At 46.5% G+C, this 16,554-nt stretch overlaps 2 protein-coding genes across 2 annotated transcripts; one reads left to right on the forward strand and one right to left on the reverse strand.

The window, feature by feature from the left end:
• The first annotated feature begins 4,399 nt into the window (after window positions 1-4,399).
• On the forward strand, window positions 4,400-7,046 carry LOC112876877 (homeobox protein ATH1-like). Its single transcript, XM_025941060.1, has 5 exons — window positions 4,400-4,495; window positions 4,888-5,879; window positions 5,971-6,362; window positions 6,446-6,506; window positions 6,592-7,046. The coding sequence occupies exons 2-5, from the start codon at window positions 4,938-4,940 to the stop codon at window positions 6,751-6,753; spliced, it is 1,557 nt and encodes a 518-aa protein (XP_025796845.1). The 5' UTR covers window positions 4,400-4,495; window positions 4,888-4,937; the 3' UTR covers window positions 6,754-7,046.
• A 5,724-nt stretch (window positions 7,047-12,770) lies between these two features.
• On the reverse strand, window positions 12,771-14,537 carry LOC112878954 (abscisic acid receptor PYL9-like). Its single transcript, XM_025943239.1, has one exon. It carries the CDS (start codon window positions 14,370-14,372, stop codon window positions 13,779-13,781), a length of 594 nt encoding a protein of 197 aa, XP_025799024.1. The 5' UTR covers window positions 14,373-14,537; the 3' UTR covers window positions 12,771-13,778.
• Window positions 14,538-16,554: the final 2,017 nt, after the last annotated feature.

Consider the following 16,554-nt stretch of genomic DNA (forward strand, 5'->3'; position numbering starts at 1 on the left):
CACCGAAGTTCACTCCCACTAAAAAAGCAACGTCTCCATTGAAGAGCCCATAAAGAGTCAGCTCTTCCACTAACCCTTTACCTTACTCAATCAGCCACAAAGAAGGATTGAATCTCTTACTATGAAATCCACAAAGGATGGGTAATACAAACGTCCCGGGATGCACACACACGAGAGGATGCTTAATCAGACGACACCAAACCATCTAGAAGTAAGCTTCAAGACTAACAAATGCGAATCAAGTTGATGAAGATGCTTCGAGTGCCCTTAAGATGAACGTGGCTGCCTTTTCGCTTAAAAGCTCTAGCCTCACACCTCAATCTTGCTCTCACACAAGTCTTAGCTCGAATCAGCTCAAAGATTATCTCTTGGAGGGATTGGAGAAGTGTTTTTGAAGCTCAAGGAGGTGTTTTCCTCGTGTAGATCAGCAGCAAATGAAGGAGAGGTTGACGGGGTATAAATACTTGAGCCCTAAAAACTAGTCGTTAGTGTGCTGGATTGTCGGAACTTCCGACATGGGATCGGAACTTCTGACCCTAATTAAAACAGACGACTGAGGACTCGCTGTCGGAATTGCCAGAACTACAAATTTTTGGAAGATGAGAGCAGAAGGTTCAAGACTAATTTTACCCTCAGCTTGATTTTTCGATTCAATCTAAGCCTCGGTAGCTACTCTATATGGAGTGCGAGTTTAATCACACCCTATATAAAACAAGACTTGAAAACTACTCGGGCAATGAGAACCTCACAGCTTCGATGCAGCCAAGGAAGTATTCAGGAGACACCTTCGAGATGAAGTTCGGAAGTTCGGAAGAACTCGAAGATAACTTCAAAAGTACTCGACTACGAAGAACTCGAAGGCTTATCAGATCCGGGACCACGAGACTGCGCATATGTCATACATATTCTAGGATAAGGGATGGGACATGGTCCACACCCTACACCAGTGTAACTACTCGTACAGGGTAGAACTAGTCGGAACAGAAGAAAACTATCCGAATAGTATTCAGGTAGGACTTCTAAGCTCGTATTTGGTTAGAACTTTCATTTAACCATGTTCCCCAGACTATATAAGGGCGGACAGAAACCCCCTCCAAATATTAGCACAATACAAATCACCATATTGGACGTAGGGTATTACGCTCTCGGTGGTCCGAACCTGTCTAAAGTTTCGTGTTCCTTGCACCTTCAGGTTCTTAATCTCAGCGACACCCCACCTACAATCTACCACCTCATAGATATTCCTCGGTGGACTTAAAAGTTAAACACCGATATTTTATGGATCAGAATGACATCCGAACCAAGTTTGAGAACAGGCCGTACATTTTATTCCAAACACAAACACGAATACCTGTATTTACGTTTCAGAGAACACCGTTTATCTTCATTTTCCTCTGTATTCCCCCGGAATGTATCGGATCGGAAAAGAGAAGGAAGGTCATCGTCGACTCGTGCTCCCGCTTTCCTTCCGTTGGTAGAAATTCCATTTTCCCCGAAAGGAAAAGGACCCAAGGTACTCCGTGGAGTAGAGAAGAAAGCAGTACTCCAGCATGTCCTTGAGCTTTGGTTGCAGCAAGCCAGCAAAGCCTCTTTTGTCTTTTCAGTGCCCCCATCCCCATGCTGCTACAGTGACGTGCCAATGATTATACTCGAGTCGACAGTCGAGGCCTCCATCCTACCTCCATTAGAAATAGCCGTTCCTTCCTTAATGGTCTAATGCATCAAACCGCCTCCCAAAAGCATAACCTTCGCCCTGTCTGTGCAAAATCATCAGACAGGTAGGATCATCGTCTCCTCTCCCTCCCTCTCCTGTTCTTTTCAGAAAGAGGATCGTGTTTCGTTCTCTCCTTTTTCCTTTTCCTTCCAGAAAAGAAGTTAATTCCGATGCTGATTTTATCTTCTTCCCTAATCCCAATATCCTGTTATGCATGCACCGCACTAGCAGATTGGGGAACTGCAAGATGTAGGTGGGGTCTGAAACTCTGCTACACAAAGAGGCTGTTTGATGTCGGACCCTTTTAATCCGTGTCACATCGTATGTTTGAAGGCCAATTAGAGAGATTAAATATAAATATAAATTAAGTATAAAACTAATTGCATAATGAAAATTAATTTATGAGATAAATCTATTAAATCTAATTAATCCATTATTAGTATATATTTATGGTAGAACAACATTATCAAATTATGGATTAATTAGGTTTAATAAATTTATCTTGCGAATTAGTCTCCATACAATTAGTTTTATAACTAGTTATATTTAATACTTTTAGTTGACATGAAATGTTCGATGTGATTGGAAAAAATAAATCAAAGGGAATCCAAACGGCCCTAGGCTGCAGTGTCCAGATGACCCATCACCGTGGTTCAACTGTCACGGGTACAGTTTTGCTCAGCTCCATCCTGCTAATCTTTGATTAGCAAGCCGAGCGGCGTACAGGAATCTGAAGGGCACATTAGAAGCAGCTAGGCTACTGGTGCAAGCTAGGGTAGGTGTGGTAGGTTCGCTGTGCATGAGGTCAGTCGGCCACGGGGCCCCTCGTAATAGTCCCTGATACTGCTCGCTCTCTTCGTGCTTCTCCCTCCGCTCCGGCCCCGCCGTTTTAAAAATTTTACTGACAGAGATCTATCTACCCACCAGATTTTGCTGACATCATCACCGACCCTGTTCCGTCCATGCCCGTTATTATTGTTTAGGCTTCGTTCCCAACGCAGCGACGCTCCTGCACTGCTTGCGTGTCTGAATGACTGAATTCCCTCCACTGCACTGTATCGACGAAGGTAGCCCCTGCCTGCCGCCCGTGCGTCGTCTACCTCACCTTACTCCATCCAACAGCCCCGCCGCCATGAATTTTACCGGCAGCTCCGCCGTCCTCCCCTCGTCTCTGCGTTCTCCGTTTCGCCACATGTTGTGTTCTAACTTATAAAACTTTGTTCTGAGTTAGTAAATCTCTATAACTTTGGCTAGAATGTTTGGAGGGGAATGCTGCGTTAATTGTACTATATGGAATTTTTAGATTTTTGCGCAGTACTCCTTTGTCTCAAGGTGTCAGGTGTGTGGCAAGTTTGATGCACACGCTGTCACACAGCCTGCTGCGGCGTACAGCTGCTAAGCTGCAGCTGCAAAACCGGCACTGCTGCACTCAGAGAGATTCCGGATCATTTTTGCACCGAAGATGAACAACTTCGTCACGTGGAGCGGTGTCCAAGCGTACGCAGAAGAAAGATAAAGCGGACTACAGGCACGTACGCATGGAGAGAGAAGATGAATGTTCTCATCACTCATCACAGAGAGAGAGAGGTTTTCCTTGAAAAGCCTGCACAACACAAAGAGTAGCAGCAACAGTGCTCAAACGATCCCACAGCTTTGAAACCAGCAGGTTTGGACACATTTGCTTGGCCTGGCCTCCCCCTCCGCTCTCCTCCTCATCTTGCCCTGTGCATTCTCATTTCCTAATGCTTGCCTGCATTTGCTCCAGCAACCGGGAAGCTAGCGAGGTGTGAGTGACAGCAGCCGCATTGAGAATAGGCAGAGGTAACTGAAGTGCATTGTTCTTGTACAGATCCATGGATCTCTTTTCTTTTAGTATTATGCATGTGCCAAGATTGTTCCTGGATTAGACAAGTTCGATGTGATATAGGCCGACCTTTTCGCTAATCTGTTGCTCAACTCCTGTGGGTGATGACTGATGAGGGATGGGCAGGGCAGGGAAGCGCCTATTTGGGCACATGCATGATGCGTTGCACTTGCATCCCATTTTATAATGCCATGGAGCTTCCTTGTCTCCAGAAAAGATATATATACATAGACATATACATATACATATACATATATATATATATATGCGCGCTGAGAACAGCGTGCATTTGGATTACCGATTCCATTCTTTATCACTGCTAGCAGCTGCGGATCACGGCCAATGATGATGGGGTGGTAAATCCCATAAGCCTCTTATCCTGTTCCCTCACACCCTTCGAGCTGAGCTCTCATGTCACGCCATGCCATGCCACCGTCCTTTTGCGTTTGCCACACAGTATATAGGATGCCTGTATGGCTGTATGGGCGCCAACACCTTGCCATTGCTTCTTGGGAGAAGCAGGGCCCCTCCATGTTTCTGATGGTTCGTGAGGGAGAGAGCCGAGGCCGGATGAATCTCTGACCCAGCAGTGTCAAGATCACGGAGAGAGAGGGGTCTGCTTCTGCTCCCTGGGGGCTTTGATGCTTGTATGTTCTCAGCTAGCTGCCCTTTCTTTAATTTCCTGTCAATTCCATCATCATGCATGCTTGCTTGGCTGAGAAGTGATAGCATCTCCCCTGCCGGCTACCCCCAATTCCTGTCTTTCTGCTTGTAGGCGTTCCATTTGGAAGTGCTCGTCTTTCCATTTTAGGATGTGCATGGGCAGTTGAATCTTCAACAAGTTCTTGATTTTATTTCATTTTTTAGGTTGTCTCCCTTGGTTCTTGTCTTCATCATCTCTGGTTGCTCCTCTTCAGGTTTCTACTTCTCTACTTGCATCGAGATCTTTGCCTGTACTTCTGTCGCATCTCACTCACAGTAGTTTATTGTTCATGAACCATTCATATGCTAGAATTTTAGTAGGATCCATGTACCTTTCAGTGACAGGAAGATGCTCCTAGTTATGGCCACCTCGAGCTTGTGGCTTTACCCCCTTCCTTTTTCTTCCCAGTGATCATATTGCAATCACCATGGGGATCCTTTTAGAGCTTGTACGGCTTGTTATGACCAACTGCACATCTTCTTGTTGTTGTTCTTGTTTTTTCATCAGAGAAACTAGTATATCATGATCCTTGGCTCTAGCGTTGATCCAACAAGAAATTGCAGAGAAGAACGTGTTCAGTGATCTAACTCATGTTGCCGGTTGCAGGTGTGCTGAAATCACACATATTTTTGGGGATTTCCTGACCTGCAACTACAATGGCGAGTAATCCGTCGATGTTTGCTCCAATCGGGGCGGATGGCATGTCCGGCGGCTACTTCATGGCGGGCGGCGGCGGCGGCATGATGAGCGCCGATGCGCCGCACTTACACCCCAGCGTGCTTCTTGAGCACGGCGGCTTCGGCTTCGGCTTTGCCGACGGTGCGGTCGGCGGCGCCGCGACGGCGTCGGACCTGGGCGCGAACTACGCGGCACACAACTCCATGCTGGCCTCCTTCGCCAGCCAGCTCTTCCCTACCGCCGCCGCGCCGCCGCATGATGATCATATCGGCGGGAGGACGCCGCCAGAGGAGATGGACGAGGGGTATGCAGCTGGCAGCTGCGTTGCGGCGAGCCTGCAGTGCCCCGGCCACTCGGGCGCCATGGCGGTTTGGTCGTCACCGGCATCCAAGAAACCGGCCGGCACTTGGAGTAGCGCTGGCGGCTCAAGAGCCGTTTCGGTCCACGAGCCGCGCCATATCGCCGGACTCCCCGACGTTGCCGGTTTCCACTACCCGCTTATTGCCGCCGCCAATGCACCTGCGTCGAGCGAGCTGTCGCTGACCCTGTGCTCCAAGTCGTCCTCGGACAGCGCGCTGAACGCCGCGGACCAGTTCTCGTCGGGAGGGAGCCGCTCCGCGCTGACCGAGCTGCCGCAGGCGCTGTACCCGCGAGCGCGCCCCAGGCCGGCGCACTTCTCCGTGGTGGTGGCGCGCTCGCAGTACGCGGCCGTGGCGCAGGAGGTGCTCAACGACGTCGTGGGCCACATGCTGGACGGCGTCGCGGACGTGGCCGCCGACTCGTGCAGCGGCGGCGCGAGGCCGTCGAGCGGCTCGGTCGGCGCGCCGTCCGTGGTGAGCTCCAACCGGCTCATGGCCTCGTCCGAGGACGGCGGCGAGGCGCAGAGGGTCAAGAGCGACCTCTTCAAGATGCTTCAGCTGGTGAGCGTTCGTTCACGCTGTTTCCCAATCAAGTTTCGTGCCATTCAGATTACCAATTGTTTGAGCATGTTTCGATGATGGTGATCTGCAGATGGATGAGAAGTACAACCAATGCTTGGACGAGATCCAGAGCACGGCGGCCAAGTTCAACGCGCTGATGCAACCAGGCGCCGTCAGCAACGGCAGCATCCGCGCGCCGTTCGCGCACCGCGCCGTGTCGGCGGTGTACCGCGGCATGAGGCGACGGATCGCCGATGAGATCATGGCGGCGGCGAGCCGGGCCGCCTGCTGGGGCGAGTCGTCGTCGTCGGTGACGGCCGCCGGCGACGCCGACAGGAGCTGGGAGTCGGCGTTCATCAAGAAGCACTGGGCGGCGCAGCAGCTGCGGCGCGGCGAGCAGCAGTGCTGGCGGCCGCAGCGCGGCCTGCCGGAGAAGTCCGTCGCCGTGCTCAAGGCGTGGATGTTCGAGAACTTCCTGCACCCGTAAGTCCATGATCCTGCCGCATGAATGCTTCAGCGAGCAGAATCGACATTGCTAATCACAGTCAGACTGGTGATCTGCTCAGGTACCCGAAGGACCATGAGAAGGACGTGCTGGCTTCAAGAAGCGGCCTCACCAGGAACCAGGTGCAAGCTTCACTCTGCCTGCAAAGAATTGAACTTGATCAAATTCATTTCAAATTGATGGATTTGAGTGATTTTGCGTTGGCAGGTGTCGAACTGGTTCATAAACGCCCGCGTCCGTCTGTGGAAGCCGATGATCGAGGAGATGTACCAGGACCTGAAGAAGAGCTCGGGTGTTGGAGGGCAGGGGGCGGCAATGGAGCCCCACACGAGCAAGCGTCGAATCTGCGAGGTAGAAGAAGGCAAGTGAACTCCTTAATCCTGCATCAGGAGCTTTTCTAGCACCCAGCTCCTGCCATGCTGCCATTGATCTACTATTTGGCCCTTGTAATTTCCTTCTGTTATGTACATATCATTGTCAATGCCAGCATTTCCAAAGAGATCATCGTCAGAGCATCCTGGTTAATTCACTTGGATGAGAGACAGGGGAATACTGCTGAATAACTTGAGCATGTACCCCTGTCGTCCAGTTGGTCATTCAGGAGGTGATTCTAATCGGCAATGTGGGCAGTTTCAGAAACAGCAGATTCCATGCTTGTTTGTTGTCAGGTTCTACTAGTAGATAATGCTAGAGAATCCTAGCGAATTTATTATCAAACCTGAACCGTGATACGTACCCAAGATAGGCAGAAACCACAGGCACTGAGTCAGTAAGTGAAATTTGAAAGAGAGAATATCATGTCCAAGCCACTCCTTTGGGGGAATTGTAAAAAAAAAAACCTTAAAACACGTTTCCATGTTAAGGAAATTCTCAGGAAACTCATACTTGTAGAGGAGGTGGTGATATAAATTTCAAGGCCAAGCGTGACTTTATTTGTAAGAATTAAAATGCATAAAGAGAAAATAAAAGAAAAAAAAGTTGGGCACAGACTGTTTGTCTCTTTCTTTGTACTTTCTTCCTTCATGGAGTCGTTTGGTTGTGAAATTGAGTGTTGCAGCATTATCTCATATCTCTTAAAAGGATTTTATTTTTCGCCAGAGTTTATAGGCTTGGTTGCCTAAAGTACAATGTGACACTGTTGTAGATTGGACTATCTGCATTACAGCAGTATGCTACCACTGGTTGGATCCTAGCTACCATTTAGGTAGCGCCCGTCTCTTGATCCAGGATGTCGTTCATATTCGCCACATGAAGGCACATGAGATGTTGGGCCTGATTTATATGGTGTCTTCATGCAGGCAAGTTGGAGTTGTTTGTCCATCAGTGTCGCTGTTTTACATGACAGTTCATGGAAACAAGAATATTAACAATCATCTGAAAAAACAGGGATGACAGGATCACCATAGACTGCACAGTTAAGATTTTTTTTTCCAGAAAAAAAGGATAGGAGAGGCAACCGTGATTGGTAACCATTCATTAATCGAAAGAGAAGCAGGTGATCGCTTGAGTGGTTTTGGTGGTTGTACTAACCTGTCCACTAAATAGATTAAGTTCTATGTTTGATGCCCTGTGTGTATTATTCTCGTGGTTATTTCTTTCAGTTGTGAGTAGTGCGTCCATAAGTAAAGCGGGTGAGATGACTTCGTTAATCTTATGATTTAGCAATGCAGTTTACTATAGACGCTAATAGATGTGCGGGAAAATACTCAGTGCAAACGAGTTCTTCAGTGAAATCGTGAAAATCCTTCCAAGAAACATACTCAGAAGTTCTTTTAAAAAATGAAATGATGCATATCCCTAGTGTATCCTTAGATGTATTTTGGCCGGCGTGGGTGCCTCACCTCCTTACATGGTAGCCAGTGCTCCTAGCAATTTTTTTAAAAAATAAATTTAGCAATAAAAACAATAAATTAGTAACACAATTAACACAATTACATATCGAAGCAAAATAGAAAATAAAGCTCACAAATTACACATTTTAGAACATAAAACATACCACTAAATTTGGACATATGGTTAAATTTATTCACAAACATTTGTGAACATGCACATTAATTCTCTCATCTGCCATGACCATGGAGTCTATGGAGTCCAAGATCCTGTAAATCTTATCATCGCAGCTGCTAGGTTTCTTGTCGCCTTCGCCGTGGAGGCCGAGCTAAGGCAGCAGCATCTTTTTCTCATGCCCTGGATCCCCGCTGGTTGGCGTCTCCAGATCCGGCGGCCATTGCCAAAGTAAGGCCATTACCAGAAGATGAGCAAGCAAAATTACGGGCGTCGTTGGCGTTGGGTGAGGCTAGCACCATACGGTTTGGATCGCTGGAGTATATCTCGTACGTCGAGTTCGTTTCGACGTACGTTCTCGATAGATCGCGCTGCCAGCTTGCTGAATCGGAATCTCCGTGCCGTGGGATCATCCAGTCCGAATCGAACCAAGACCGCTAGTTAATCTGCCAATTCATCAGCAGGTTTCAAAAGCATGAAACCCACCAATGCGATTCCGTGGCGGATCGCATGCATCAACCGCGGCGAGCCGAGGTCGCGAGGAGGCGCTCACCTGGTCTGGACGGGCAGGGCAGGTAGCGATGAATGCGATGCTGGGCGGTGTTGTGTAGCCTTGCATGAACACTGTCGTTTCGTCAGCGACGCATTGCTTGCGTTTCTGAGGTGACGGTTCATGGCGGCAGGCATTATTCCTGTTCTGCAGCTGCAGCTGTGCTCATGCACGGGTCCAAAGCTCCAAAGCCCAACGGGCAACGGGACAGCACCGAATGCAGGAGCAGTACTGCTCGGCTTGCTGCTTCCGATCGAGCTCAGCTGACCCAACAGGCTAAGGGGAACAATGGAGCGCCGGTCTGGCGGTGTGCCTCCTCGCGTGCCGTTTGAAACGTCCGCACGTGACGCGTACTGCTTCGATCACCTAGCTTATTGCGCAGCAAATCAAGTTTTGCCAAAACCATCTTGTGAACGACGGCAAAGCGTCACCAAAGGCGTGGGAGTATGTAGTCTCTACATCTGCAAATTCAGTATCCCTGGCGGTATGAAGGGACTGCGAGTCCGAGATGTTGACTACACGCTGCATGGCATCTGATCACTCTCGGATACGGCCATACTGAACCATCACAACCATCCATGCTTGGATGCAGCAGAGAAAGGGCCCTTTTTTCAGCTGGGGCAGAGGCTAGTAGGCAGCAGGGCTCTCCGAATCAAATTCAGACAGACGGCACAATCACATGCCAGGCCCGGGTTAGCCGCTAGCTGAGCTGCTGCAGCTGCCGAGCGAGCTCGTCAGGTAGCTGCTGCGAGCAAATATCCTTGTCAGTGGCGCAGGCACGGAGGCCTGCCCCGGTGAATACACTTCACCGCTTCCCCTTTGACTCGTCACGTCACGGCCTGAGTCACGGGAAAGCCACTCTTCGTCGTACTCGTACTCCCCAGGCCCAAGCTCGTGGAACGCCCAGCTCCAATCTTAAGGCCGGGCGGGCTAATCACGCTGTCATTAACCTCCCTCATCGAGCCGCCAGACTTTTGATTTTGCTAGAACACACCTTCCAAGAACGCGTTGCTCGACTGTGCTGTACATTTGAGGTGTAGCTATATTTGTTGTCGTTTTGTGGGGGTTCTGGTTGGGACAGGATGATGGACTAGACCTAGTTATGCTTACATCAAGCTTAACAGCGCTAGAATAACTTAGCTGGAGAGATTATTTGTGGTAAAATATTTCCACTTAGATTCGAATCTTCAGCTTAGGACAAATGCTTGTATTTTTGACTAAGTGATGTTCTTTTAATGGTAGGCGGCACATGTCCATCGGCAATGATGCACTTGTAGTAAATTCATCATCTGAAAGGAGAATCATGCATCAACGGGCACCATACGGTTTTCAACGGACATCAAATTACAAGCAAGCCCTTGGCACCTCATTCATCCTTCACGTTTTTGAATTACGGATAAATAGTGAAAATATTGCAACTACTCAACTAATATTTAGATCTCTTAAAAACTGTTGCTGCAACAGATATATTGTTAGGTTATTATGAAAATGAGGGCCACGGTGGACGCATGGTTCTTTGCAAAAAAATATAATAGATTCCTATGGCACAAATAAAACAAAGTTAGTTACGAAAACAAAAATAAACAGTGAAAAACATGGCAAACAAGTCAGGGCATTGTTCTTACAACAAGATCAAAATGGGAACAATCCTAGCCGTGGAGGGATAGTTCATTTGCCTTAGGAGTATTATTATTGTCGACCTGAATTAGTCCTCAAGTTAAGACGTGGACACGTGGTAAACTAGATTAATTATGCTCATGTCAACCTTAACAGTGCTACGCCGGAAAGATCCAGGTACTACAGAACTACAGATGCTATAGGCCTACAGCCACGCGCTTAAGCTTTCTTTGCAACACATCATGAAAGAATCCCATAGAAAATTCATGGTTCAAGCTACTCTTACAGGGTTCCAGAAAATTAATTGTATTAGTTCATTCCCAGTTTGACACAAGCCCTTAACCCTTACCTTATTCTTCACCGTGAAGTATTTTGTAATACTTTTGCAAAAGTTGTGCAAAAAGATAGTTTTTCGAAAGCATATTGTAACATTGCAGCAACCATAATTTTTAAATGCTCGGCTAAAAAGCAGAGGCTACGAAAGAGGTTCGTCTTATCATGAAATGGAGAGCTAGGTGCATGGTTCTTTGTGGAAAACGGATTCCCGTGGCATGAATAGAAAAATGTAAAGTCAGCTGCACACACACACACACACACACCACAAGAACAAAATGGGAGCACTCTAATCATGAAGGGAAAACTCATTGTATTTGGAGAATATCAACGGTTAGGTTCTGCAAAAGCTTAAACTATACATACCAAATCCTTTTTCTTTGCGTTCTTTACCATTATATATTTACACTGCGCGATGTATGCAAGGATAATAGCTCGTCTCATGATGAACTTAATTCATTACATGCAAGTTGCATGTTTCTAGATGCGTCTTATTATTGTTTGATCCTATTATTAGTAGATTGACACATCAATTATTCTGTATTTTTTTTTGGGTGTTCTTTCATGCTGTCACGACGGCGTTTTGCAAGTAGCTTGCGAATGCACACACATATATAAAGTCGTTATCGCCGTGGGCGGTTGACCATTTGGTGGGCCCTGTAGAGAGTGGGGAATTTTTTTTTTCTTTAGGGTCTTTCTTTTGCCTCTCGTCCATGCAGATGAGTTGCTTCGCTTACCAAACAATGCTGGCCACAGCTTTTTGCAACTTGGCCCCCTTTTTTGCGGTACACACATGATTCGTTAGGTCATAATTTGCTGGGGAAAGTCACCGGAAAACACTAAAAAAATCGTCAAATAGATATGGTGATATGAATTTTATTTCTGCAACTTGCTGAAGAGGCACTGCAGAGTTAGATTTGAATTTGTAGCACCTGCAGTATTATATTATATTACATTTGATTTCGAGGTCTTTTCTCTTTGTTCTGTCCACATATGTGGATAGTCAACACGTTTGAAAAAAATAGGCAGGTGTCCACACCACTTTTCTCATGAAAGGCATAATATAATTAAGCGCATTATTCTGCTAATTACGAAAGCAGTGAAATCATGCAACGGGAACTCTCAACAACTCATCATCTTTTCTCTGTGAAAAGCTCCACATGAAGATTATTTTTATTACGCCTTTATACTCCCTCTGGTTAGTTCACAATTGACCCAATCAACATCATATATAATACTAATACTTTTCACATCATTTCGTTCCAATATTAATACTTCCTCTGTCCATCACCTAAGGCATATTTTGATTCAAAAGTGTCAAACTTTGCAAGTTTTTGATTAGCATTTAGTCCAATTAAATACACATTTAGCGTATCAAAGTTACATCAAAAGATTCATATAAAAATGGATAAGAATACGGCATCTATTTTTTAGCAAGTAACAACATATTGTAAGAGAAATTCAAAATATATACGTTTGAAGTCTTTTTGGTTCCAAAGTACACATTACATTGATAAGATGGAGGACATATAGGATGTTGGTAAGCTGTAAAAGGAAACCACGTATCCTGCTGAGTTGTCGAAAACCGCTCAAAACGGCATATGTTGATGTTCTTTTAGAAATTTCAAAATTTCCGAACACGCTTTGTGGAGGAGCTTTCATGATTCGGTCCAAATACGCAATTGTGATAGCCGACATGAGCAGTCAAATCTTTATTATACCTGAACCAGTTTTGTAATCTTTATTATAACTGAACCACTTTTGTAATTTCTTGATGGCATATCGATCGCTACACATTTGTAACCTTTGGTGTTGCTAATAAGATTTTACGTATATCACGGACGGTTGAAGTTACATGTTACTGGGGACTTCTCACGATCAATACCATGTATACATATTAATATTATTTTGATATAAGGGGGGACATATGGTAGAAATTAGGCCAAAACCTACAAGCTTTGTGGCCTTGACAAAAGGACATCATGTGCAGACCCTTGACACATTATCATCTCCATTTATCTCCATTAACATCGGTGTGTAGGTGTTGGCGGCCTGGCATGGCGTGGTCGACATCCATAGAGCGGTGAGGCACAGCGAAGGTGTTGAAACGAGCTGCGACCATGGCGATTGGTAGAGCTTCCTCACTACGCAGGCAATTAGGCGAAGGTGAAGGGTCCTCCCCTAGAGCCCTGCAGTTTGTACATCTAGCAATTTCCCCTTGATGATCCCCATCCCCACATCACATGATCCACTTGAGAGGCTAGGGGAGAGAAAAAGCAGCCAAGTCCTCAGCTGAAGCACATGAACACTGTACACACAGGTGCCAAAACAAAGTGAAAATTTTATTCAAGAACCCCAAGTATCCAAATAAATGCCTTCTAGTTTGTGCTTTCTTTCAAATAAACTTGTCGAGTCCAAGAGAACCAAACAAGAAACGGATGTCTTAAAAGTATGGGGGAAGGGGTGCCAACTACCCAGCCTTGATTGACAAAAACCAAGAGACTGACGACATTATGACATTGCAGGGATAAGGATAGAGCGAGCAGAGATATATTTACAAAGAGCAATCCAAGAAAGAAAAAAGAAACACACAACTTGCATTGCACCCATCCCCATTTCGATCGATGTCACCAACTCATCATCAGATTTGCAGTAGCCAAAAACTAGTAGACAATTAAGATGAACAAACAAGAAAAAAGAAGAAGAAGAATGCGTCCTCAATTGATGATTTTTGGTTTGTAGCAAATTGACAACATTTTCTCTTCTTTTTTTTGTTGCTGAAAAATGAAAAGAGGACCGAAAGTGAGCACCAATGCAAGAAGCATCACCATGCGGGCATGTGTGGTGGTACACCATGAAGATTGGAGAAGATGACATAGATGATGGATCATCAGTGATCCGTGCTGCCGGCGGAGGGCCGCGGCGAGGAGGAGGAGGTGGCGATGGCGGCGAGCTTCTGGAGGTTGAGCTTGACGACGGTGTCGGTGAACATGCGCGTGTCCTCCTCCGTGTTCCCCTCGGGGACGTCGACGACGTAGGACTCGACGACGACGCAGTAGGGCCCCGGCTGGAACTCGGTGACGGAGGTGACGGAGCGGTAGTTGCGGAGGCGGTGGTCGCCGCCGACGACGCGGAAGCTCAGGATGTGGCGGTCGTCGTCGAGGATCTCGAGGCGCTCGGTGCTGGTGGAGGCCGGGAGGCCCGAGACGACGGTGACCTCGCGGACGCTGCCGACGGTGGCGCCGTCGCCGGCCTTCAGGTCGCAGGACTTGATGAAGTGCTTGTAGCGCTGCGGGCTGGCGAAGCCCCGCACGATGGGCCACACAGCGGCGAGCGGCGCGTCCACGCGCTGCGTCACCAGCGACGTGCACGTCCCTGGCGCCCGCCCCGGGAACGTGTGGTGCGCGCGCACCACGCCCTCCAGCTCCCGCTGCTCCGGCTCCGACAGGCCCTGCCGCAGCGCGCTCTCCATGTGAGTCTCCATGCTTGCCTCCTGCTGCTGGCTGCTGGCCTGCTTCTTCTTCTTCTCTCTCTACCCGTTACCCGTGTGTATTATAGTGTCAAATCTCTCTCTCTCTCTCTCTCGGTTGGCCTAGGGGCAGTGCCAGTGTGGAACCAAACCAAGGGTGCCCTTTTGTTTGGGTTTTAATTGATTGCAGTGGTTGGGTGCTACAGTTGTTGGCACCTTGTTTGGGTTTTATTTGGCCGCTCAGCCTAAGGGGCCATTTTTTCTTTATCAGAGCCTAAGGGACCATTTGGTCCAGTTATGAATCCTCAAGGCCGGGAAATGGTGTCAAACTCTTTGTGCTCCCACGCTCAGCTTCAAAGAAACCTGACTAAACGAACTATTATTGGGGACAAAATCGAATTTTGAGGGCTTCAATTATTTGAAGTGAACTTCTTCATAAACTTACTTGTAAATCCTAAACAAGGAGCCAAATCTTGGCAAAAAGACTAATAATTAATAGTGGTAATCCTTATGCAGGAGGAAGCACTGGTATTTTTCGGTTCTTATCTTTTTCAAGCTAAGCTAGTTTCTTTTCAAACTTGCTTGTATAGCGCAACAAGAGCCAAATCTTTGCCAAATAAAGCCTAATCTACGGTCGTAACATGTAAACCTATGCTCATATTAAGAGGTTTTATTTTTCTAAAGCTAATTTCTTTAAGAATTTGCTTGCAAAGCCTAAAACAAGGATCCAAATATCGGTTAAGAAGAACCTAAATGTCACCGTGACCTTGTCATGTTGAGGTTTTCGGTTTTCTAAAGGTAAATTTCTTCACGAACTTGCTATAAAGTCTTAAGCTCGGAGTTAAATCTTGGCCAAATGGAGCTTAACTATTGTCATAGCCGGTAGGCTAGAGGCGAAACTTATCGGAAAACACATTAGTCTCAAATTGGGTTTTAGAAGTTCTAGTTTCCAATGCAACCTCTTTTTATTGGCGACCTTTTTTAAATCACAGAATAAAATATTTGAAACTAATTTGTCTTAATTGTTGTTCTACATGTTGGTTCTAATTTTTTTTCCTTTTCAATTCATTTGCATTTGTGAGGGGTTGATGGTGATACACAAGCCTCTAAAAGTTTCTTTCAAGAATGGTTGCACAAAATATTTGTATATTTTGGAGATAATGTTGGTTGAGGCGCTTTCCTTCCCCCTCCGCTAAGCATGCCTGGTCTTGCCTCTGCTTCGAAATCGAAACATTTCCATGTAATTTATCCCAGATATGCATGATTGAAACGCAAACCCTTACAAGCACAACCTTCTTTTCTCCAAAATACATTTGACACGAATGAAGCGGAATCTATTCATGTGAAATTCGTGCAGATCACCGAGGAAACCAACTGTTTCAAACAGAAACAGGGCCAAACGATGTTTAGAACTGTGTGTCTTTGAATCTGGATAGTACCGTAGGACAGATTACCCAGCAGCAGGACGTAACGTGAGGCTGGAAACACGGGGGGAGGGTTTGATGGAGATGCGGTGCACGGGCGGGAAGACTGGGGATTGGAGAAAGTCAACACACTTCACGGAGTCCTACAAGGCCATTGTGCATGCATGTGACAGGCAGAGGAGGCCTTTCACTCTAACTGTAGACGACCTTCTAGTATGATGCAACACCGTTGACCATCACTGTTCACTGCTGAAAAGTACAAGCACTCAACTCATTTGGTCTCGCAAGATAATCAATCTGATAAGTATCTTAATTAGTATTCAAGTACTTCAAACGTATATAGTATATGATAGTTGGGAGGAACTAGTAGCTTGTACTAGTTTATAGAAACCAGTACGTGTCAAAACAACTTTTTTTTTAAAAAAAAATCGTAACACTTACTTAGCTGGGAACAAATGCAAGTGGATGCACGGGTGATTTGGTACGAGCAGTGATGTGCTTCGAGAGAACCAGCACACGGAGGCAGTGGAAAGGAGCCGTGAGATTTGTAGGGCATGTGACCCTGATAGCGACAAAGCAAAGGCAGCCTGGCTGACAATTACTCTCCTCCAATTATTGTGCACTTATCTAGCTAAGCCCTTTTTCCTTTTTAATTCCTATTATTTTTCCTCACATTTCCAGTTGCACAATGCACCATAAATATTTGAATTACAATTGAGGGAAGGCCGGGGCATATCACTCTCAAACAAGGGGCGGCCAACTCTTGTCAACTC

This window comes from Panicum hallii, chromosome 1, assembly GCF_002211085.1.
Source record: "Panicum hallii strain FIL2 chromosome 1, PHallii_v3.1, whole genome shotgun sequence".
Taxonomy (NCBI): Eukaryota; Viridiplantae; Streptophyta; class Magnoliopsida; order Poales; family Poaceae; genus Panicum; species Panicum hallii.

Bases quoted from the DNA above. Each gene is read 5' to 3' on its own strand.
- LOC112876877 (XM_025941060.1), top strand. From the start codon at position 4,938: ATGGCGAGTAATCCGTCGATGTTTGCTCCAATCGGGGCGGATGGCATG. The intron at 6,363-6,445 runs GTAAGTCCATGA...TGATCTGCTCAG, and splicing joins TTCGAGAACTTCCTGCACCC to GTACCCGAAGGACCATGAGA. The intron at 6,507-6,591 runs GTGCAAGCTTCA...TTGCGTTGGCAG, and splicing joins GCGGCCTCACCAGGAACCAG to GTGTCGAACTGGTTCATAAA.
- LOC112878954 (XM_025943239.1), bottom strand. From the start codon at position 14,372: ATGGAGACTCACATGGAGAGCGCGCTGCGGCAGGGCCTGTCGGAGCCG.